The sequence below is a fragment of the Pleurodeles waltl genome, chromosome 3_2, assembly GCF_031143425.1.
Source record: "Pleurodeles waltl isolate 20211129_DDA chromosome 3_2, aPleWal1.hap1.20221129, whole genome shotgun sequence".
Lineage (NCBI taxonomy): Eukaryota > Metazoa > Chordata > Amphibia > Caudata > Salamandridae > Pleurodeles > Pleurodeles waltl.
The window spans coordinates 101,807,983-101,829,543 of record NC_090441.1 but is presented as its reverse complement, the minus strand read 5'-3'; the positions used below and the strand labels follow the sequence as shown (position 1 = coordinate 101,829,543).

At 44.6% G+C, this 21,561-nt stretch overlaps 1 protein-coding gene across 1 annotated transcript in view; it reads right to left on the bottom strand.

Annotated features, from left to right (window-relative positions):
* Positions 1–21,285, bottom strand: part of LOC138286353 (uncharacterized) — a 1,286,679-nt gene extending 1,265,394 nt beyond the window's left edge. The window contains exons 1-2 of the mRNA XM_069226509.1: positions 21,174–21,285; positions 6,745–6,843 (exon numbers count right to left, since the gene is read on the bottom strand). Coding sequence (XP_069082610.1) covers positions 6,745–6,842 — 98 coding nt within the window. The 5' untranslated portion in view covers position 6,843; positions 21,174–21,285. The remainder of the gene's footprint in view (positions 1–6,744; positions 6,844–21,173) is intronic.
* Between the last annotated feature and the right edge of the window lie 276 nt (positions 21,286–21,561).

Below are 21,561 nucleotides of genomic sequence, written 5' to 3'. Positions count from 1 at the left end.
GAAACCAAATGGTGTCACACACCCAGCTGCTTCGACCACTCTAAAGCATCCCCTGAAATGAAGCTCAGAAGGATTCTCTATTTTTAATGTCTTTACTCTTGAAGCCAAGCACAACCACCACATGAACACTTATCAGTAGCACGAGGACTAGAGAATAGATACTCAAGCAACATTTCTCAAGAGCCCACCATCATTTGCAGGAGTGATGTGGGGCGATCAAGCAAGCTCCACTGACGTGAGAGAATGTACAGTAGATAACTTGCATTTCCATACTCCGGCAGGTCCTGGCTTCTGAACCAAGAAACAAAGCGCCTGCAGCCCTAATTAAAGAGTGCTCAAGTATACAAAATGTGATGGATGGAATGCTTGACTAAATCTCAGCCACTGGTAATTATTATGGGCTGCATCCCAATACACCATTATTTTGCACACCATGCCACGTTAGTTTGGACTATAGTCCAGCCCGAACTGCCAGGCCCGGTCCTCCCAGAACTGTATCACAAGTAACCTAGGATCAGTTCTGCTCTTATTACTGCTCATCAGGTGGGGCGTAGCTTGGTTCCAGTGGCACAGTGTTCATGGGACTCACGTCTGGACATACCCTCACACTTAAGGTGACACACTCAAGTATACACAAAGTGATGGGAGGAATGCTTTAATTCATATCAGCCACTGGTAAAACTTAGGTGGCCTGGTGTGCAAAATACAGATGGATTACCAATGCCTACGACTGATTCAAGCCTTCCATCCATTACGTTTTGTATATTTCACTAATTAAAGAGTGGGGTTTCCAGGCAGCTATGTGAGCTCTTCATAATATATAAAGGTGCAAGCAGTAATAAATGCATTAGGAAGCCAACTAAATTATTGAAAGGGCTAAAAAATGGTTCCCCATAATATCAATGAACTACCATCTCACCGAGTGCAATAATGTCAAAGTGGCAACATTAAGAACCCATAGTACATGGTACTATTGGCTTACACCCAGTTGACACATTTAATTTACTTATAAATTCCTACTAAAGTGGTACTACATGTACCCAGAGCATGTAAATTAAATGTTACTAGTGTGTTTTTAAGTTTTACATGTCCTGGTAACTCCTAAATGTGTGTGTGTGTGTGGTTTTTTTTTAACTATTGCAAGACCCACCTTTTACATAGGATAACATTGGGTTACATTATTACATATAAAACATGCTAACATTTGATTGGGAACAGGTAGAAATGTCATGTTTGGTCTCAAATTAGTTGTAATTCAAAATCATGTTTAAAGTCACAGCTTTAAACATGCCACTTTTGGCATTTGGCATTTTCGTGTCCTAACCGTTTGGTGCCTGCTACCAGTGTCCTGAGTCATAAGACCTTGCTGTTAGGGTTTTTATATCCATCCCAGACAGTGAGGCAATAGGGCTTATGTGTGGGCAGGGTGGGCCAGCCTGACAAGATGGGTGGGGCCAAGCAGTTCTCTGCCCCCACTTGCACTTAAATAGGGGCTACCCCTAGCACACACAAAGAAACCTAACACCAGTCTTTTGTCATCCTAGACTCCTTTGAGGCTTGGCAGGAGAAGGGAGGAGCATTCCAGGAACCCGAGTGAGGGGGAAGGGAGGTATACAATTTCCTCTTCTCAGGTGTTGGACACTTGGCTGGCATCAGAGTGCACTCCTCTAACAGAAATGGAGAAATCCTAAATTTCAGGATTCTTAGAGTCAGACTTTGAGAAAGTAACTTTTTCAGCTAGACTAACTTGGTCCCTGTATCCAGTCTGCACACCATTGCAATTGGCCTGAACTTCTAACTGTCCCTCAGTCTAGCATGACCAGATGACTGCGAATGGTGCTTTGTGCTTTTAGGTGCTATGCTTCCTAAAATATTATAATTGCATATTTCCGGCTCTACTGATTGGATTTTTGTCAGTTTTAATCTCATTTTATTTACTAAAATATATTTACTCTTTTTTTAAAAACAGCTGTTTTGCTAATTTTCTTGTTCTACATTTTCACTTTATTTTGATTTGTGTGCTGCATAAATATTTTACACTTTGCCTCTAAATTAAGCCTGACAGATTTTATGCCTAGCTACCACAGGGTTAAGGACAATTTAATGTACTGACTTGTGTGGTTCACCCTGACGAGGATTGTGGTTGTTGCATGAGTGAGGCTTCTAACCCCCTCAACTAATAACCACATTTTTACAACATGCATCAATGGAAATATAATATGAAGAACATTTTCAGCTAATACTCAACGCATTAAAGCTACAAGCCCTGGAACATCTGAAAAAATAAACTAGACTATTATACTTTGTTTTATACAACGCACACTTAAGCTTGCCCCTTTATAGTACCCTTTTCTAAGGACTCATGAATTTTTAAGACTTTTTGGGATCTAAACAGGTTACCTTTTCTATTATGTACAGTTGTAAAGTTTGCAAAATAAACCATAGAATAAGAATGTTTTTTCCTTTACCTTTTAGTTTTCTTCTGCAAGTTGTCTTCTAAATTTCAGGATAACCCATTTAAGGTGATTTAATATCACTGTATTATTATTTTCGTGTGACAGGCTTTTAAACTTCCTAGATTTCCTGATCATCACCTCTTTACTTGGAATCCAAGTAAATGGTCGACCACTTGGCACGGTTTCCTTTCTTAGCTTTGACATTTACTTGTGATATCCCTTCTGGACCAACATTATTTCTCAAGGGAGATTTAAAATTTTTGAAAGCAATTTTGTACAAAAAAAAAAAAAATCTATCACATTACCCATCTAGGATTCTGAGATTGCAGAAATGTGGATAGATGTTCTTCTTTTGAAACGTGCATGTTGACCAGCTCCAACAGGCAGGATAACAACTAGACATATTTGTTACGTTATTGAGAACGTTTTCATGTTCTCAATCCTAAACAGAAGATTGTCTGTCCTGAAATTGATTACTTTTTGAGATACATGAGAGCAATAGATAGTTCAATGTCTATGTGTTTCTGTTTAATGATTGTAATCTTCACTGATTTGGGATTATATTTCTGTGTTTTGTTTACCCTGGTGGTCTGCCTCTCCTCATTCCCATCTTGTGTTTTAAAATGGTTGGCGAGGTAGGAAAGGACTTCTCTCACCCTATCGATGCTTTTCTGAAAATTCTGGTGTTTATCTCTGTTGGTAGGTTAAATCACAGCCTCTGCTGTTTTCACATTCTTGGAAGGCTGCAAATGCATAGTACTTATCCTGTCTTACTCACTGCATACCGTTTTAGATTTCACTTCTAATTTTTCCAAACATAATTCTCCTTACAAAGTGACCACCCAGTCTCATATCCTTGCAAGGGAAAGTTTATTTTAAGCATGAATTTCACCTTCGCGGACAGGAGCACAGTACTTTAAATCTGTTACCCCGTGAGTAAACTGAATAGCTGACTTCTATAGATGTAAAATCACTACAATGCAAAGTAGACATACTTGTCAACTTCAAGGATTGTTGTTCATAAATATATGTTCAAATTGACACTCAAGACGTTTTCCATTCTGGCTGGAAAATGCATCGTTACAGAACCATTTTACCGTATCAGGCACCTCCCTATTGTATGTCCAAAATATGTTGTTGATATAAGCAAAAGATAAATCACCTGAGTAGGGTCAGGGGATCCTAAAAGACAGTTTCTGGTTCATGGTAACTTCACTTTTATGCTTCCAAACACATATGGGACACAGACTTATCTGAACCATTTCGGACAGAGAGTGGACCAATATCAGGGGGATATCAAGTCATGTCTGGTTCAAAGTAGTTCAGTTTCAATACCTCTGTAGGATTTACCTCACACCATCGAAACTAACTAAACTCTTTGCAGGGAGACCATCTCATTGCCTAAAACAAAAGAGGACAGATGCAGGTTTCATGCAGATGACATCGGATTGACTGCAGAGCCAGGAGGTTTGGACTGTGATGCAGCAAAACTCATCAGATCATGAAGTCCAGCGGTGCAGGGGTGATCATTTGGTTTCTGACTTTGTAACAATGCTAGTTGGGGCTTCGCCGTGGGAGTAGGAAAGGCAAACCAAGGCATAGGCTGGGGTGATGAGAAGCTGATGGAAGACGTAGCAGACTGGAAAGTAATGCTAATAAAATTGACAGATCCTCCAGATGAGAGGCCGCCTTAAACAAATGGGAGGGAGAACTTTATAGAGGGAAGCAGGAGAGACCTGAGACAGGAAAAGATGCATGTGCAGATAGCAACATTCTAGTACTGTATAGCCTAGATTCATGATGTGTAGAGTGAAATTGGCTATGTTTGTATCCTTAACTCTGTGTCTGTGTTGCAACAGCCAGTAACTTGACTAGCCGATTTGTTATCGGTCCTGGAAAAAACACCTGACTCGCACCTGACAGAACAAGTGCGAGCCACACTACAAAGAGGAAAGGAATTAGGCTCTTGAAACAAAGAGTTGCACTGCCCGTAGGGTGACCACCCGTCCGTAAATTTCACGGACTGTCCGTAATTTCACCCTGCCGTCCGTTGTCCGTGATGAAAGTCTTCACGGACAGCATTTGTCCGTAATTTTAGCCTTTCCCCTAAAGGACAACGGAAGCAGGGCGAAATTACGGGCAGATCAGTCTCCCCAGCTGGACTGGAAGGCAGGGAGTCTCCTGTGCTCTGAGGGAGGGAGGGGCAGACAGATAAGAATCAGACCTTCTTGCCAGGGGGTCTCCTTCCCTAAAGACATGCAAATGTGCCCAACTGGTAAATCTGCAAATACAAAGGGGCTTGAAAACCTCCATTGACTTTACTAAAAGGAGTCACTTGAAGTTTTCTGGTGGCAAAGATATTTCTTTTAGAGAGGTATTGTAATGGTGTTCCAAAGTGAGCTGTGGGGTGTGTGGTTTTAATGGAGTGTTATAACATTTTTTAGTACTAGGTATAAACTGTATATTATTCAAATCTGTATTTGAAAAGCACTTTTTTTTTATTTAACCGAAATGTGTTTGCGCATTTTGTAGCAGCCTTTATTATGATGTAATTGTATTTTTCACAGTTCTTTCAGGTACCTCGGTACCTCATAGTACTAACAAACATTGGCAAAGCCAATAGATCTCATCTACGAAAGAGTTATTGGCCTTGCTAATGTGTTTTAGCCCTTAGCAATGTTGTACACCAGAGTAGCTGCTGTTCAGCATGGCTTAAAGTTAGTGGCATAGTTGTGTGGAGTGGAGTAGAGTGGCATAGGAGCAGTGGTGTAGAGCCCCGTGGTGCAAAGTATAGTGCAGTGGGGTACAGTGCAGTTGTTTAGAGTGCGTTAGCGTAGAGTACAGTGGTTTAGAGTGCAGTGGCATGGAGTGGCATGGGACAGAGTAGAGTGGCATAGAGTGCAGTGGAGTAGAGTGGCATACAATGGAGTAGCAGAGAGAGCAGTAGTGTAGAGTGGTGCAGTGGCATAGATTGCAGAGTAGACTGGCTCATCCTCCTCTTTTATTATCTTTGGTTGGTAGTCCGGGCTCCCATTTCTGATATAAATGTAGAGTCCCAGACATACACTCTAGTGTTGTGAGACCACAGACAAGTTATGGGTACATCACATCCTGACATTAGGTGTGAGACTGTCGCCCACACCATCTGCCCTGCCTCGTTAAGTTGAAAGTCCATGGGCGGTTGGGGTAAGCCAGATGTTTTTGTTCAATTTGTTTAAACTAGCATAAGGTTAATTACCTTAACGTTTCCCAAACTGTTTGCCAGGGGTTTTAAAATGTTCAGAAACATAATCAAAATTTTGCTGTTACTTTCTCTTCAGGAAAGATCGGGTAGATTTGGGTAGGGGTGATGGCCTTGCCGCAGTACTGAAGGGCATTAATTTACTACTGAACAAGGACGTAATGCGACACCTGAATGTAGCATACCAGGAGGCAATCACAAAAAGACCACAGTGAATAAATAGTGCTATGTTAAAAAAGAGTAAATAAATGCACTGACAACATAGTGAGGCATGGCCTCTCTTGCGTGTGTCTGTAAAACTGACGTTTATTCTTGAATTTTTGTCCTGAATTTTGACCCTTTGTCCTGAATTTTTTATAGTCCTGTCCAGAATTTGCCTCAATGCCAGGTGGTCACCCTACTGCCCAGTGATGTCACTGTTTAATCTGGCCTGGGTGAGTCCTAGATGTGCTCAGGAATATTTGTGAGCCAATAATGATCCATATAATATGACTGCTGGAAATTTCACTGTATGCAGTGTTTTTATTTATTGTAACTGCTGTTGGTTACTGTTAGACTGGGGACAAAATAAACATATACTAAAAAAAAAAACTTTACTTTGTGAATGTCTACAATAGTATCACCCGTAAATCTAAAATTTCAGTTCCGAGCTTTTCATTCAGCCTCTTCTGTGTCAACGTGTTTCCACTTATCGATGGACAATTTTTAAGGGATTTCGTTAGGAGTACACCTTGAAAATAAGTGTTTCTGTGTGGGTTTACAGTGAAATACCAACAGCATATCAGATTTGAAACCATAACAGTCTTCCTGGTTTTAATCCTTTTATGTAATTGTGGTTTTCATGTTTGATTCTGTAACCCACAAAGTGAAGGATTCTCAGAAGCATTCTTAGCATTTTGCACACAAAAACTGACTCATATTACTACAAATATAAAAAAAACACTGCTAGCAACGTAGGGTATTATTTCAACTTTTCAATCACAGTGAGAGTGGTGCATCTTGTGTAGCCATTGAGCACACACTACGATTTGCATGCAGGCTTATTACCTGTAAGCAGGATCACTGAACAAGGCTTTGATGTCATCCGCCCTTGGTCTGAGAGACGAGGTTATTCGCAATTGAAGCCACTCAATTAGTTCATCCATGCTAAAGGTTGAAAATATATAGCGTCAAAACATATTTTCTGCAACATATGTTCATTTAAATTAAATCAGCTGGTTAGTTGAATCATACATTTTATATGAGCATCAATTAAGCCTGAAATTCCGCCTTTGTCCACAGAGCGTTAAAGTCACTTGCATAACACTATTCCCCTCACAGCCGAGTCAAGGCCTCTAAACATTGCTTTAAACAGATGACAATTGTTTGCCAATCTGCAATCAGTGGCTGCTATTGATATTTACAAATTAGAAAATGGGCCTGGTGAAACACCAGCTTTAAGGGAATCTTACTGTTTCTTCTGATCTTGCCTGAACACTAAGAATATAAGTCAATTTTCTGTATTTTAAATGAAAATATTGCTATAGTTTGGGATGGATGGATGTGTTCGTTCAGGTGGTCTTACATTGCTATGTTATTTCTCTAAATAAGGTTTGTATTTAGATGCTGTTTTGGCCAAATGGATGGATATTGGACAAATCTGTTCTATTACTTAGTGGCAAGTATTAGACGTAAGCCCTTACTGATTCCAAATGACACGTAACATCAGCGTGAATGCGTCATATGGCTAAAGTGGTTCACTATCTACCATATACGATGAGACAGTGAAGACCAGTCGTATACCATATGCTGAATGTCTTTGTTCTGAAAATGCTTTTGTTGTCAGCTAAAGGTAACTAAATTGTCTATATGTTATCATGCCACACACCCATCATAGCGTAAGTGGGAAAATAAAAGTCATCTTGGAAGCATATGATTCAGACACGTACTAAGAATCAAATTAGCATCTATTAGTGCATGCATAACCACTGAGGGCCATAGTCTGCCTAAGTCTCCTCATACATAGCATAAACAAGCAGTCAGCTATAAATCAACAAGGTAGCTTATTGGCTGCATCGCAAAAAAAAAATCAAAAATCAAAAGAGCATTCGAGCTAAGAGTGGTTGGTACTCCAAGAATAAGTGAGTCACAAATGATACATCAAAAAATGCCATCAACATGAGTATGGATTGAGAGCACATGGACAATAGGACGAACAGGAGAAGATGGCCATTGTGAGTAATCAATCAATCAATCAATCAGAGAATTTATAAAGCGCACTATGTACCCGTCAGGGTTTCGAGGCGCTGGGGGGAGGGGGTGCTGCTAGCGTTCGAAGAGCCAAGTCTTGAGGAGTCTCCTGAAGGTGAGGAGGTCCTGGGTTTGGCGTAGTGAGGTGGGGAGAGAGTTCCAGGTCTTGGCGGCGAGGAAGGAGAAGTATCTGCCGCCAGAGGTCTTGCGCTGGATTCGGGGGACGATGGCGAGGGCGAGGTTGGCAGAGCGGAGTTGACGTGTGGGGGCGTAGAAGTTGAGTCTGGTGTTGAGGTAGGGGGGTCCGGTGTTGTGTAGCGCCTTGTGAGCGTGGGTGAGGAGTTTGAAGGTGATCCTTTTTTCCACGGGGAGCCAGTGGAGGTCCACCAGGTGGGGGGAGATGTGACATCGGCGGGGTATGTCGAGGATCAGGCGGGCGGATGCGTTCTGGATGCGCTGGAGTCGTTTGATGTCTTTCGTTGGGATGCCTGTGTAGAGTGCGTTGCCGTAGTCAAGTCTGCTACTGACGAGGGCTTGAGTAACTGTCTTTCTGGTTCCTGTTGGAATCCACTTGAAGATCCTGCGGAGCATGCGGAGGGTGTTGAAACAGGAGGAGGAGACGGCGTTGACCTGTTTGGACATGGTGAGAGCGGAGTCAAGGATGAAGCCGAGGTTTCTTGCGTGGCTGGCAGGGGTGGGTGGGGGGCCGAGGGCTGTGGGCCACCAGGAGTCGTTCCAGGCCGAGGGGGTGCGTCCGAGGATGAGGACTTCCGTCTTGTCGGAGTTGAGCTTCAGGCGGCTGTTGTTCATCCACTCGGCGATGGATTTCAGTCCCTTGTGGAGGTTGGTTTTGGCGGTGAGCGGGTCTTTGGTCAGGGAGAGGACGAGCTGGGTGTCGTCGGCGTAGGAGATGATGCTGAGGTTGTGTTGACGGGCCAATTGTGCGAGGGGGGCCATGTAGACGTTGAACAGCGTCGGGCTAAGAGAGGAGCCTTGGGGGACGCCACAGATGAGGTTGGTGGCTTTGGAGCGGAAAGGGGAGAGTCGGACTCTCTGGGTTCTGTCGGAGAGGAAGGATGAGATCCAGTTGAGGGCTTTGTCTTGGATGCCGGCTTCTTGGAGACGGGTTACTAGGGTGCGGTGGCATACTGTGTCGAAAGCAGCTGATAGGTCGAGGAGGATGAGGGCTGAGGTTTCGCCGTTGTCCATTTGTTGTCTGATGTCATCTGTGGCGGCGAGGAGTGCGGTCTCAGTGCTGTGGTTTCGTCTGAATCCAGATTGAGAGGAGTCTAGGATGGAGTTGTCTTCTAGGAAGTGGGCGAGCTGTGCGTTGACGATCTTCTCGATGACTTTCGCTGGAAAAGGGAGGAGAGAGATCGGTAGGAAGTTTTTGAGATCGTTGGGGTCAGCCTTAGGTTTCTTGAGGAGGGGTTGGATTTCTGCGTGCTTCCAGCTGTCCGGGAAGGTGGCGGTGTTGAAGGAGAGGTTGATGATCTTGCGGAGTTTGGGGGCGATGATGGCGTCGGCTTTGTTGAATACGTGATGTGGGCACGGGTCCGTGAGAGAGCCTGAGTGGATGGAATTCATGGTTGTGAGGGTTCCGGCGTCGTCTACTTGGGTCCAGGCGGTGAGGCGGTAGGCGTGGGAGGAGTCGTCGGGGGTGGGGTCTGGCGGAGGTGTGGTGTTGAAGCTGTCGTGGATGGCTGTGATTTTCTGGTGGAAGAAGGTGGAGAGGTCGTCGCAGAGTTTTTGGGAGGGAGGGACGTCGTTGATGTTGGCGTTAGGGTTGGAGAGTTCCTTCACGATGCCGAAGAGTTCTTTACAGTCGTGGGTGTTGTTGTTGAGGCGTTCTGTGAAGTGGGCGCGCTTGGCGAGTCGGATCCGTCGGTGGTGATCACGGTTGGCGTCCTTGAGGGTAGCGATGTTGTCGGGTGTGCGCTCGAGGATCCATTTCTTCTTGAGTTTCTGGCAGGTGCGTTTGGAGGTGGTCAGTTCGTCTCTGAACCAGGCTGTTTTTTTCTTTTCTTGGTTGCCGGTGGGTTTCTTGAGTGGAGCTAAGGTGTTGGCGCAGTCGAGGATCCATTGATGGAGGTTGATGGCGGCGGCGCTCGGGTCGGCGGGGTCGGGTGGTGGGTTTTTGGCGAGGGTGCTGGTCAGTTCGTCTTCAGTGACTTTTCACCAGCGGCGGTGAGGCGGTAGAGGGATGCGGTGGTGTTCGGTGTTTTTCTTGAAGGTAAAATGGACGCAGTGATGGTCGGTCCAGTGGAGTTCGGAGGTGTGGCTGAAAGAGATGTGGTTGCTTGAGGTGAAGAGGGGGTCAAGTGTGTGTCCGGCGATGTGGGTGGGAGTGTTGACCAGTTGACGGAGTCCGAGGTTGAGGAGGTTGGTGGTCAGTGATGCGGAGTTGGCGTCGTTGTTGTTTTCCAGGTGGAAGTTTAGGTCTCCCAGGAGGATGTAGTCGGGAGAGGCGAGGGCGTGGGTGCTAGCGAGGTCGGAGACGGTGTCGCTGAAGGGGGCTCTTGGTCCTGGAGGGCGGTATATGAGGGTTCCTCTGAGGGTAGTGTTGGGGTCCGTGTGAATCTGGAAGTGGAGGTGTTCGGCTGTCTTGAGAGTGTCGTCTGTGTGGGTGTGGATCTTGAGGGAAGATTTGTGAGCGATGGCTATCCCTCCTCCGATTCCGTTGGTTCGATCTCTTCTGGTGATCTTGTATCCGTCCGGTATGGCGATGGCGATGTCAGGGGCCGAAGAGTCGTTCCACCAGGTTTCGGTCAGGAAGGCCACGTCTGGGGCGGTGGTGTCGAGCAAGTCCCAGAGCTCGATGGCGTGTTTTCGTGCGGAGCGTGTGTTGAGGAGGATGCAGTGCAGGTGGTTTGTGTTGGTTGTTGCTGGCTTCATTGTTCTGTTGCAGGAGAAGTTGCAGGTGCGGCAGGAGAAAGGTCCTTTGGTGTGCTTCGGGGTGGCCAGGAAGCACTCTGTGGAGGGGCCAGGGTTGAGGGCTAGGAGATCGCTGGCTGAGTATCGGAAGCAGGAGATGCGGGGCGGGAGGGAGCGGCGAATGGGGGCGTGAGGGGGCGGGGCCGCAGGGAGCGGAGAGCGAGGGGGAGCGCACAAGGGGCGAAAACACCAAAACAAGGCACAAAAAAGAAGTCGGGCACAATTTTCAAAAACAGTCACAATATGAAAATGGTCACAGAAATACACTAATGGCACAGAATACAATCGGGGACACAGCAATCAGAGGGGCACAACGGGGGCAGAAGCGCAGGAGGCGAGGCGCTTGGAAAATAGTAAAACGCACTAAAGGGCGGCGAAAAGTGGCACAATCAGAAGGGGTACGGCGGGGGCAGAAGCGCAAGAGGCAAGGTGCTGAAAATAGAGGAACACTTACAGGATGGCGGAAAAAACGGCACACGGGTCAAGTGAAGCCTCGAACACGCTAGCAGCAGCGTGGGCGGGGGTCAGAGGCAGGAGACAGCAGGTTTGTGCTGCGGACGTGGGGGGCGAGCTCAAGACCTAAAACAGGTCAGAGGTCGCTCACTCGCGACGCGCAGCGCCAGCCATTAAGAAGGGAGGGGGGAGGGAGGAGCAGGCGGGAGGCGGGAGGGAGCGGCGAATGGGGGCGTGAGGGGGGCGGGCAGCAGGGAGCGGAGAGCGAGGGGGAGCGCACAAGGGGCAAAAACACCAAAACAAGGCACAAAAAAGAAGTCGGGCACAATTTTCAAAAACAGTCACAATATGAAAATGGTCACAGAAATACACTAATGGCACAGAATACAATCGGGGACACAGCAATCAGAGGGGCACAACGGGGGCAGAAGCGTAGGAGGCGAGGCGCTTGGAAAATAGTAAAACGCACTAAAGGGCGGCGAAAAGTGGCACAATCAGAAGGGGCACGGCGGGGGCAGAAGCGCAAGAGGCAAGGCGCTGAAAATAGAGGAACACTTACAGGACGGCGGAAAAAACGGCACACGGGTCAAGTGAAGCCTCGAACACGCTAGCAGCAGCGTGGGTGGGGGTCAGAGGCAGGAGACAGCAGGTTGGTGCTGCGGACGTGGGGGGCGAGCTCAAGACCTAAAACAGGTCAGAGGTCGCTCACTCGCGACGCGCAGCGCCAGCCATTAAGAAGGGAGGGGGGAGTAATGATAAATAACGCTGTGCAGTTAAGTACATACAATTTAATCCCTGATCCAAATGCAAGTATAGTTGATCATGTTTCGACCCAAGCCAAGTTAAATGGTAATCCGCATTACTAGACAAATTTAAAAGGCCTGGGGAAAGAGGCCAAGTGAATTTCCAAGTTCAATGGTGAAAATCAAGAGTGGGGAGCACTGGACCATTTAGTGGAAGGGCACGGAGATGGCAATGGGTTCAAATGGATCAGGGGATGAAAGAAGGTCCTGATGGGCCTGAAAGTGAATGAGCAGGCTGTGGAAGAATCAACAGACCATGAACAACAGTGCAACTGTCACTGTTCGCAGATGCACACACAACAAATGCAAAGCCTTATGACTTCCCAGTATGAGTAGCATGTAAAAGCACAACATAAATAACAATACATATTCAAACCAATTAATAAGACTACATTCATAGTCATCTCTTTCTTAGTGCTAGGGGTAATATGATATGTAACCTTATCTTGAAGATTATTTACATTTGAAAATTTGCATCCATCATATCATAGGCAATACTTAATTTGAATCAATATTTGCAAATGGGGCCAACCAACACATATTTCTTGGCACCAGGACTTATTTTACGTCATTAGACTTTGATCCAAATGAAAAGAAAGAAAAAAACAAAAAGAGTGAAAGAAGGAGGAAGAATAAGACGGTAGACATTGACAAACAAAGAAAATAGGAATGAAAAAGAACCTACAGGAGTGAGCTAAAGAGGCAGGAGTGGCTGGTGGTGGATTAACGATGCATGAGGTGCAATCAAGAGTAAGCACCCTTGGTATTCGGCAACTATCACATTCAGAAATGCTGTGTGTGGGTGCCTGGGAAAAACTTTGGGCACCTGCAGTTATTATTTTACAAATTAAGCACTGATCAAAGGTAGGGTGACCAGATTTTGACAGCCAAAACCTGTGACATTTTGTAAAAGTAGAAGAAGCACTCAGCTCAACATCATGCAAGGGTCACAGAACAACAGCACTCATCAATATAGAAACACAGATAAGGCACTAAGAAAATTTTATAAAAAGTCATTTTTAAGCCCAGTATCAAATATGGTATTTAACTAGCTTTCTAATAAGAGCTTGAGTGAATCCTATCTTGTTTTAATGGGAAGCAGGAGTTAGCTTAGCATTTTGGCTTGCAGACCTGTGCCACCCAGTGACTTTTACCCTACTTAGCTTCCTCTGTTTTAGCGCAATTACTTAACTATATGTTTCCAAGATGGCTGCATTGTTTTTAGTTAGGACAAAGTTTTAGTTTTGTGCTATCAGTGCCACTCTGCTAAGGCGTCACTATCAGTGCTAGAGTTAGATAAGATGTAGGTATTCACATTAGGTACTTTCCCACTTTGTGCTTTCGAGGGAACTGTTTATGCAATTGCCGCCCAAAGCATGTTTTGCTATCTATTGTTTGGGAACAGACCTACGTCAGGGGTCTGAACAGATCTGTATAAATGCACGTCACATAGACAGATAGTCAGAGGGATTCCTACCAGATGCCATCAACGCTATCCATGCTACATGACTATCACTGTCTCACATACAACAGGTACCCAAAGTACTATTATATGGAGAAGTCTGTGGTCTTGGGGAAGATCCTCCTCAGCTGAACAGGGAGCACCTAATTAGGCTGTAGGTTGTTCGAGCTTGAACCATTAAAGGACTTTTCTCCCCATTTGTGTTCCATCTCTTTACCCATTACTCAATATGGCTAACGCCATAGACATTCCTGAGAATGCTAGACAAGCATTAACATTACACCTAGTAGCGCATGGCTTAACAGAGGAGGGCGGGGATGTCACATTCATAGTAGAAGCTAGTGAAGTTTACCAAACAGAAACATTCTACTCTTGGGTCACCTTTCCTGAGGAAGACCAAAGATCATTCACATTCCACACATGCAGAATTGGAAACGTACCTCAATGGTACCAAGCATACCAATATCTTGAAATCCCGATTACTTATCAAAAACATCAGAACTGGTGTAATGGTGCCCTACCACACGTAGTACAACTCATGAGATTAGGTCCCTAAGGTAATTAAGGACAAACGTGGCCTATGTTTGCCACATACACACCTCACCCAGGTATACAAAACAAACAGGCAGCAGACCTGTGAAAATTAAACATTGAGCTAGTAACACTACATAGATGACTTGTTCAGTTCGTGATGCGAACTCTGAACACTACACCAGCATGTCCAGCACCACCAGCACCTGAGAAAATTCCATTCTGGATAGCCTAGAAAATTAATCAGCTGGAGTCTAAAGGATCATCTGGATGCGACAACAACTAGCGACTACATTGCAGTTGAGACTGTGGATGGGTGCGTCCTCCCACCGACAGGGTTTATGTTTTAAATATCCAAATTGAGGGAGACGAAGAGTGCACCATTGGTGTGATATTCTGGGAGTGAATTATTTGTGATATCCTGCTGGCCGAAAGGTACTGGCCACCTGAGCACGCCCGTAAGCTCCCACATGGGGAAGATGTCATTTTGCCTTCTTCCTCTGATCTTGTTCCAGAGGCGGTAAAACAAGCCTATGCTGTCAAATGGGCTTTAGCGCCGGCATCTGCGTTATACCCCAATCATGTAGGTTGGGACAAGGACCTCCCTTGTCATGTAATGCCTATTAGGTCTACACCCCAGCCTCAATCACAATATCCTCTTGAACACGAAGCTAAAGCTCAGGTGAGGAGATCCTCACACAGCTCAAATACCAAGGAGTAATTGAGCCCTGTGTCTGTGCAATGAATAACCGGTTATTCCCCGTTGCAAAACCCAACCATTCATACAGAATAGTCTTAGATTACGGACACTTAAACAGTCATACACATACATACGCTATACAAAATCACATAGCACAGCACTAACAACATAGTTCACAAAAAATACAAAACAATCTTGGATATCTCCAACAGTTTTTTCAGTCAGAACTTAGCACACGAAAGTCGGGACCTGAGTGCATTCTCATTTGGCTCGCAGAAGCGCTTCGGCCATTTGCCCCAAGGTTACAAGAACAGCCCAGGGCTGTTCTCAGCCCGTGCAACATCAATATTACATTATATTGATCCTGAGACGTTGTCCTACGTGGATGACATCTATCTCACAGATGACGACCTCAACATTCATCTTGCCAGAGTTGATCGGATTGTTTTGGAACTCGCAGCCCTTGGCTACAAATTTAATTTTAGGAAAACTAAAATAGCCTTTCTCAGCATATTGTTCCTGGGATATGAGTTATCAAACGAGGGCAACAGCCTGGCCACGCACTTTCTATAAAAATGTGCTCAACTCCAACCACCAAATACAATAAAAAAACTACAGTCTTTACTTGGTTTCTTTAACTTTGGCAGAACTTACATTCCTGACTATGCACAACGTATCAAGCCAATTTATGACTTAATACAACCTGATTTTTCAAGCAGACACTGGACGGTAGAGCACACACGCATCCTTAGAGAACTACAACAGGACATGCTAGAAGCAAAACACTTGCACATTCATGACAACAAAACAAATTTGGCCATCAGAATAATGGCTGGTGCCACTGGGTTCACTTATGTCACCTTTAACGAGGGCGACACAGTGCCCATTGCATATAAATCACATCTATACTCCAATGCAGAACAACGTTTTGCACCCACAGAAAAAATTCTAACTGTAGTTCTGATAGCGGTCATTAAGGAGAGGCCACTTGCACTAGGGAAACTCGTTATTGTTTTTACCCCCGTTCCAGCCTTAGAGGCCGTCACCAAAGCAAGCATTCCTAACGCTAAAGCATTACATTCATGCTGGATTCAGTGGGCAACTTCCCTAACTGCTACAGATGTTGATTACATCTTTGATCCAAAACTTCAGACCCAAGAATTTCTCCAATACGTACAGGAGTACTCCTCACCTCTAGATATTTTGCCACTTGACAGATATCATGCTGTCATTTACACTGATGGTTCAGCACAAACAGCTGTAGGTACCTAACATCAATACTCAGCCGCTTGCGCAGCTGTTGAGCGGAGTGATGAAGGATGGAGTCTTCCAATCTCACAATACCTACACACAGACCCTAGGGGACTGTACAGCCCAACTAGCTGAACTTAAAGCCCTTAGCTAAGCGCTAGAACACACAGAGCCAGGATTACTGACTTTAATTGTCTGTGACTCATACTACTGCGTCCAGTCTTACAATGATTATCTTAATCATTGACGACTGAAAGTGTTTAGATACTCCAAAGGGAACACCATAAAACACAGAACCCTGTGGGGTAGGGTGGCTGATCTGAAGGATAAACTACCTTGTGTCTATGCAGTACATACATTTGGCCACAAACGTGTAGGAGTTATCGGAAATAATTTGGCTGATGAAGCAACCAAATCTGTGGCTTCAGTGGCTCATTTTCAGACGAGATTTGATAATGAAATTTTGACTGCCATGAAAGCTTTGGCTGAAGGCAAGCCTCTCCCAAAAGCATACCCCCAAAAATACTCTTACCGCATCAGTGCACAGAATGTTGCCTACGCAACACTTCCTGGGGTTGGAGATCGAGTGGTCCCCAACCAAGATCAGTGATTAGATCTCATCAAAGCAGCGCATGAGGGTGTCGCATCTGCTCATGCTGGTATTTCTGTCACAGTAACACTCTTACAGAAAAGCTTCTGGTGGCCAGGTCTATACAAACAGATGAAACAATATGTCCTTTGTTGTGACATTTGCCAGCAAATCAGGGGCTCCAACATCAAACGCCCACCGCAGACATCGATCTTATTGTCCAACAGGCCACTACAATATGTGTACCTGGACCATTGTGGTCCCCTACAACCTGATGATGCATTCAAATACATCTTAGTGACTGTAGATTCTTGTTCTAGATTCCTGTGGGTATGGCCTCAGCGGTCGGCTGACGCTCAAACAGTTATCAAAGACTTGCTGATCTTTATCAGTACATATCCAGTTGTAGCATTCCATTCGGACCGGGGCCCTGCTTTTGCCTCTAAGGCATTCAGGGATAACATGGGGACGATGGGTGTTGAACTCCATTACTCCTTACCATACCATCCCGAGGGAAATTCAGTTGTGGAGAGGAGGAATTGTGATCTAAAGCAGTCCTTAACAGCTAGAGTATTAGGGTCTGGCCGCAGTTGGCTTCATCACCTATATGTGGTCCAGAGAGCACTGAATAATCTGCCACGAAGATCCTTAGGGGGAGCACTCCCTGTGAGGTTTTCTTTGGGATATCTATGTGTGTCCCAGATCTTGGTTTGGTGGCACCTTTTGACATAAATGAATGTCTCACTGTCTTACAGGAGCTTCAGCAATTTTGTGATGATAAATCATCTGCCAGTGCTGCCACCTTAGGAATAAGGGATTTACCAACAATTTCTACTGTATTCCTAAAGTTGGGGATCTGGTTTGTGAGAAGATCATTGTGAAGAAGGAATTAGGTCCATCCTACAGAGCACCGGTCCCAGCCCTGGGAATACAAGGTACCAGAACTGTCATCTTAACACCGCTGCCAGGCTCTAGAGCTAACAGATTAATTTCCATTGACGACGTCAAACTTCACCACGTGGCCGATCCTGCACAGTAGAGCCAGAGGTCCTTTGGTTAGTTCCCGGTCCGCTATCACTACCCATCAGGACATACCACTTCAAAGAAGAAACAACAACACTTCTGACTACACAAGCATGTCCAACAATGCTACAAGTACCTCCTCGACCGTGGGGAGGGCACAAAATGTGCTTATGCTGATTCCAGTTACCACTTCAATGACAACACTTGTCCAAGATGTGGCTGTTTTCTATTCCAACACAATACAAAGTGACAACATCGTCTACTATGAGCCTCTATGCGAAGTGGATCCATCCACAGGTAATGCACCTGCTCCTACGTTTGTAGAGAGTGCTTCTGGTTACTTTGACATTGATGACTTTTCTTGTACTTCATTCGCACCTGCAATTAAAACTGTTTCAAAGACGCGTAAGCTGTATCTATGGCTTAAAAATAACTATTTAATTCACCCATGGAACTATCTATGGTTATCCTTGACGTTATTTACATTTTTCCTAAGGATTGGTTTTGTGACTGTTTTCCTTTTGCTTATCAATGGTCATTACCTTCCTGAACGCTCCTCTGTCGAGCCTGTGGACAAAGTCTGAACTCCATATCATTCCTCACATAAGGTACGAAGAGTCTTGTCCCTTGTGAACATTTCAGCTGTACTAATTCCAGATGGGATTGTGTGGGATAAAGTTCCATTTGATATATACGGGCCTACTGAGGTCATTCAAATTCCATGTCTTCAAAATTTCCATGACTGATGTAATTACACCGGGTGTTGTATCTGATGATTGGTATGTCCAGACAGTTGATTCTATGTTAACTGAAATGAAGGACTATTCAGTATTTGAAAGTGATGATGTATACACCAATACAAAGAATTATGGGGAAATGTTCTGCTATAACAACTAGTGACATTACTACCTGCACCGTGCCACTAGACATAGACCAGTATTTAACTACACACAGTGGGAACACTGTTCAATTCCACCTGTGGGGAGCCCAAAACGTTATTCAGGCAAATTTAGTTAGTTTTCTGGGCAAGACACAAAAAATGCAGAGTAATATTACTTCAGGTTACCTCCTTCCAAAATTAGGAAAATATTGCTAACTGACACAAAACTGATTTATTCCGATTAATTTGTTTCCCGCCTTGCAGTTGAAGGTTACAAATATCGGAAGAACACTATTGATGGAGTGTATGGGGAACAAAAGATTGGCAAATAAAGGGTAGGGAAGCTTTATTTAGAGCATACCTTATTCCTCTGCAAATGATCTTTTTAAATAATACCATTCAACAGACATCCTGTGTGGGTTAGCGAAAATGAAATAAATGAATGCACCCAGTATCCCCACACCGGCAAAGTTTAATAATTGGCAAACATTCCTGAATGTCCCTGAGGAAGAATTAGGTGCAAAGGTTCAGGCTGGTACTTATAATTCTTCACTTTCCACTTCCGGTGAGTGGTTGGTATGGTCAATAGACACAAATGGGTGTCAGGCACGTTTTCTGACTCCCTGAAATGTTGCACTCTTGAGTCCGTGCATAAAGGCTGCCACAGATCACCTTTTAATGTTTGGGTTTTTGGTGAGGTGCTGCTTGTGAGCCGAGAGAGTTGGGACGACAGTTGCGACTTGTTGTAGGACTGGCATAGATGCCTACAAATGTAAGTATTGTCCTCCTTAAACCAGCAGTCTTACCAAGAGCAAGAGTCAAACTACGACAAGCTGCTAACTAGAACTTTGTTTTAACACATAAAAATGTTCCTTCACTGTTTCAGTTGACTCTCACTGAAAACCAAGACCTCTGCCAAAATTGCCTAAATCTGCAGAGACAGCTGGTAAAAATCAGGACTGTCCCATCAAATCCAGGACGTCTGGTCACCCTAATCAAGGGTGACATCGCAGACACCATATTTGGTGTACAAGTTATGGTTTGCGTGACTGATGAACAAAGTTTAGAAGCCTTTGGATGCTTATCACAGTTTCTTCCATATTAAGCTTCATAGTCCCTACATTTTTTATTTTCTACATCTCCTTGGTATTATATACAAGCCTTAAAGGGGTATTTTTCTCTTTAGAAAGATATTGTCTCACTATGTTAATTGAAGAATGTGATTCCTGTAATTTTTCTTTTAGGTATTCTCTCAAAAATTATCTGTGTATTAAAGTATTTCAGATAGAGGATAAAAAAGCACTCCTTTGTTACACCACCACCATACATGCCAACATTTTTGAAGAAGGAAGTGGGAGATTTAAAAAAAGTAATTGGGAGATTGTATTCCCCCATTCACTTCAATTGAAACGAGGCGATTTCAAGCAGGAGACAGCCAAAATAAAGCAATTATTTTCTTCAAAAATCTGGAGTCTCCCATATGAATAGGGACTAGAGACATGAATGCTCTACTCTGATTACATAACTTCCCAGTGGTTCAGAAGCACTGGTTCAAGAATATCCATTCAACACTTTTTGTCTCCTCCTTGCCCAAATTGACTTTGTTACATTGGGCGTTTCAATGCACCCGACAAAATATGATTCTACTGGCTACTATGTACCGAGAACATCCAGTCATTGTGATAGTTCCTAGTAACCCAGTGATATGTATAACAGATTTCCGCTAAATGCCCTTGCACCTTACCCTACACAGCGCTCTTGTACAAATGAGTACATTGCCTGTACCAGAATATATCTCGATGTCCGAGAGCTCGTCCTACATTGCTTGGTTTCTATGTGGTCACAATGACCAGGGCCGGCTTTAGGGCGGTGCGACAAGTGCAGCCGCACCTGGCGCTGACTTTGGGAAGGGGCGATGTGTTTAAAAGTGACTTTTGGTTTGAATGTACATGAACTTCCTTGTGCGTTCTGCAATTTTCAGGCAACAATAAAAATGTCAAGACAACTCTGGTGATTAGTGGTCATACTGGTGGGAGATCAGAATTTTGTCTAGTGGCAGTTTTGGCTCAACATAAAATATCGCGGAAAGTTAACGTGTCTGATGCAAAGAACGTGTACCGTGCAAATCCCAGAGCTGAGTGCGAGTGAACTATATGATTAGCACTATAAAAAATGAAATGTATTTGAGATAGAGGCTATGGAGATATGAGATGCACTGTTGGTGAGTGGTAGAGAGCGAACCCCAATCCATGAAGGTGGTCATGGATTGGGGTCCGGAGGGCAATTGTCTCACTGCCGCCACGCCACACCACCAACTCCAAATCCGGCCCTGTAAAGGACGCCCCCTGAGTAAAATGCTTTACAAATGGTAAGCCTCCACGCGGCTCTGAATCAGAAGTGCACCGTGTCGACTCCAAGTGCCCAGCGTTCGGTTTCTTTGTACACTGTGGTAACAAGTACCACAGTAGTTGTTTTTTAGGCTGTCAGGCAGATATATCCCAAACATGGCGGTGCTCAGCTGACAATACTGCGTGGTGCATGTGCCTCTTGGAGAGTTGTCAAATGCAGAGAGTCTCTAAGGTGCTTTGCCTCCTTCTGGTTAATGCTTTTGCTATGCTTACCTGCCAGTAGCTCAACGCGCTCTTAATCCCGGCTCATGAGAGATAGGAGAAGTTCTGGTCTCTCTTGGCTACTACAAAAAATGCCTCGGGATGGAGGGCGCCATGTTGTTTGTACTAGTTGCCATGGTGACCATGGCAACCAAAACAAACAATATGGCGCCTCTCGTTCCAAGGCGCCTCTGTTATCCGATACCATCCAAACAGAAGTTGTCGTAGAAAAGGGACTAAGGTGAAGTTCTAGGAACGGAACGTGTGAAGAAATCGCTGACCCATCCCTGGACGCTCGTGATTACAATGCTAGAGATCAAGTTTTTCATTTAGGCGAAAACTGTACGACTGATATGATACAGTGGGGAGGATTTTAAAATAAATAAAGGCATTGTTTCAT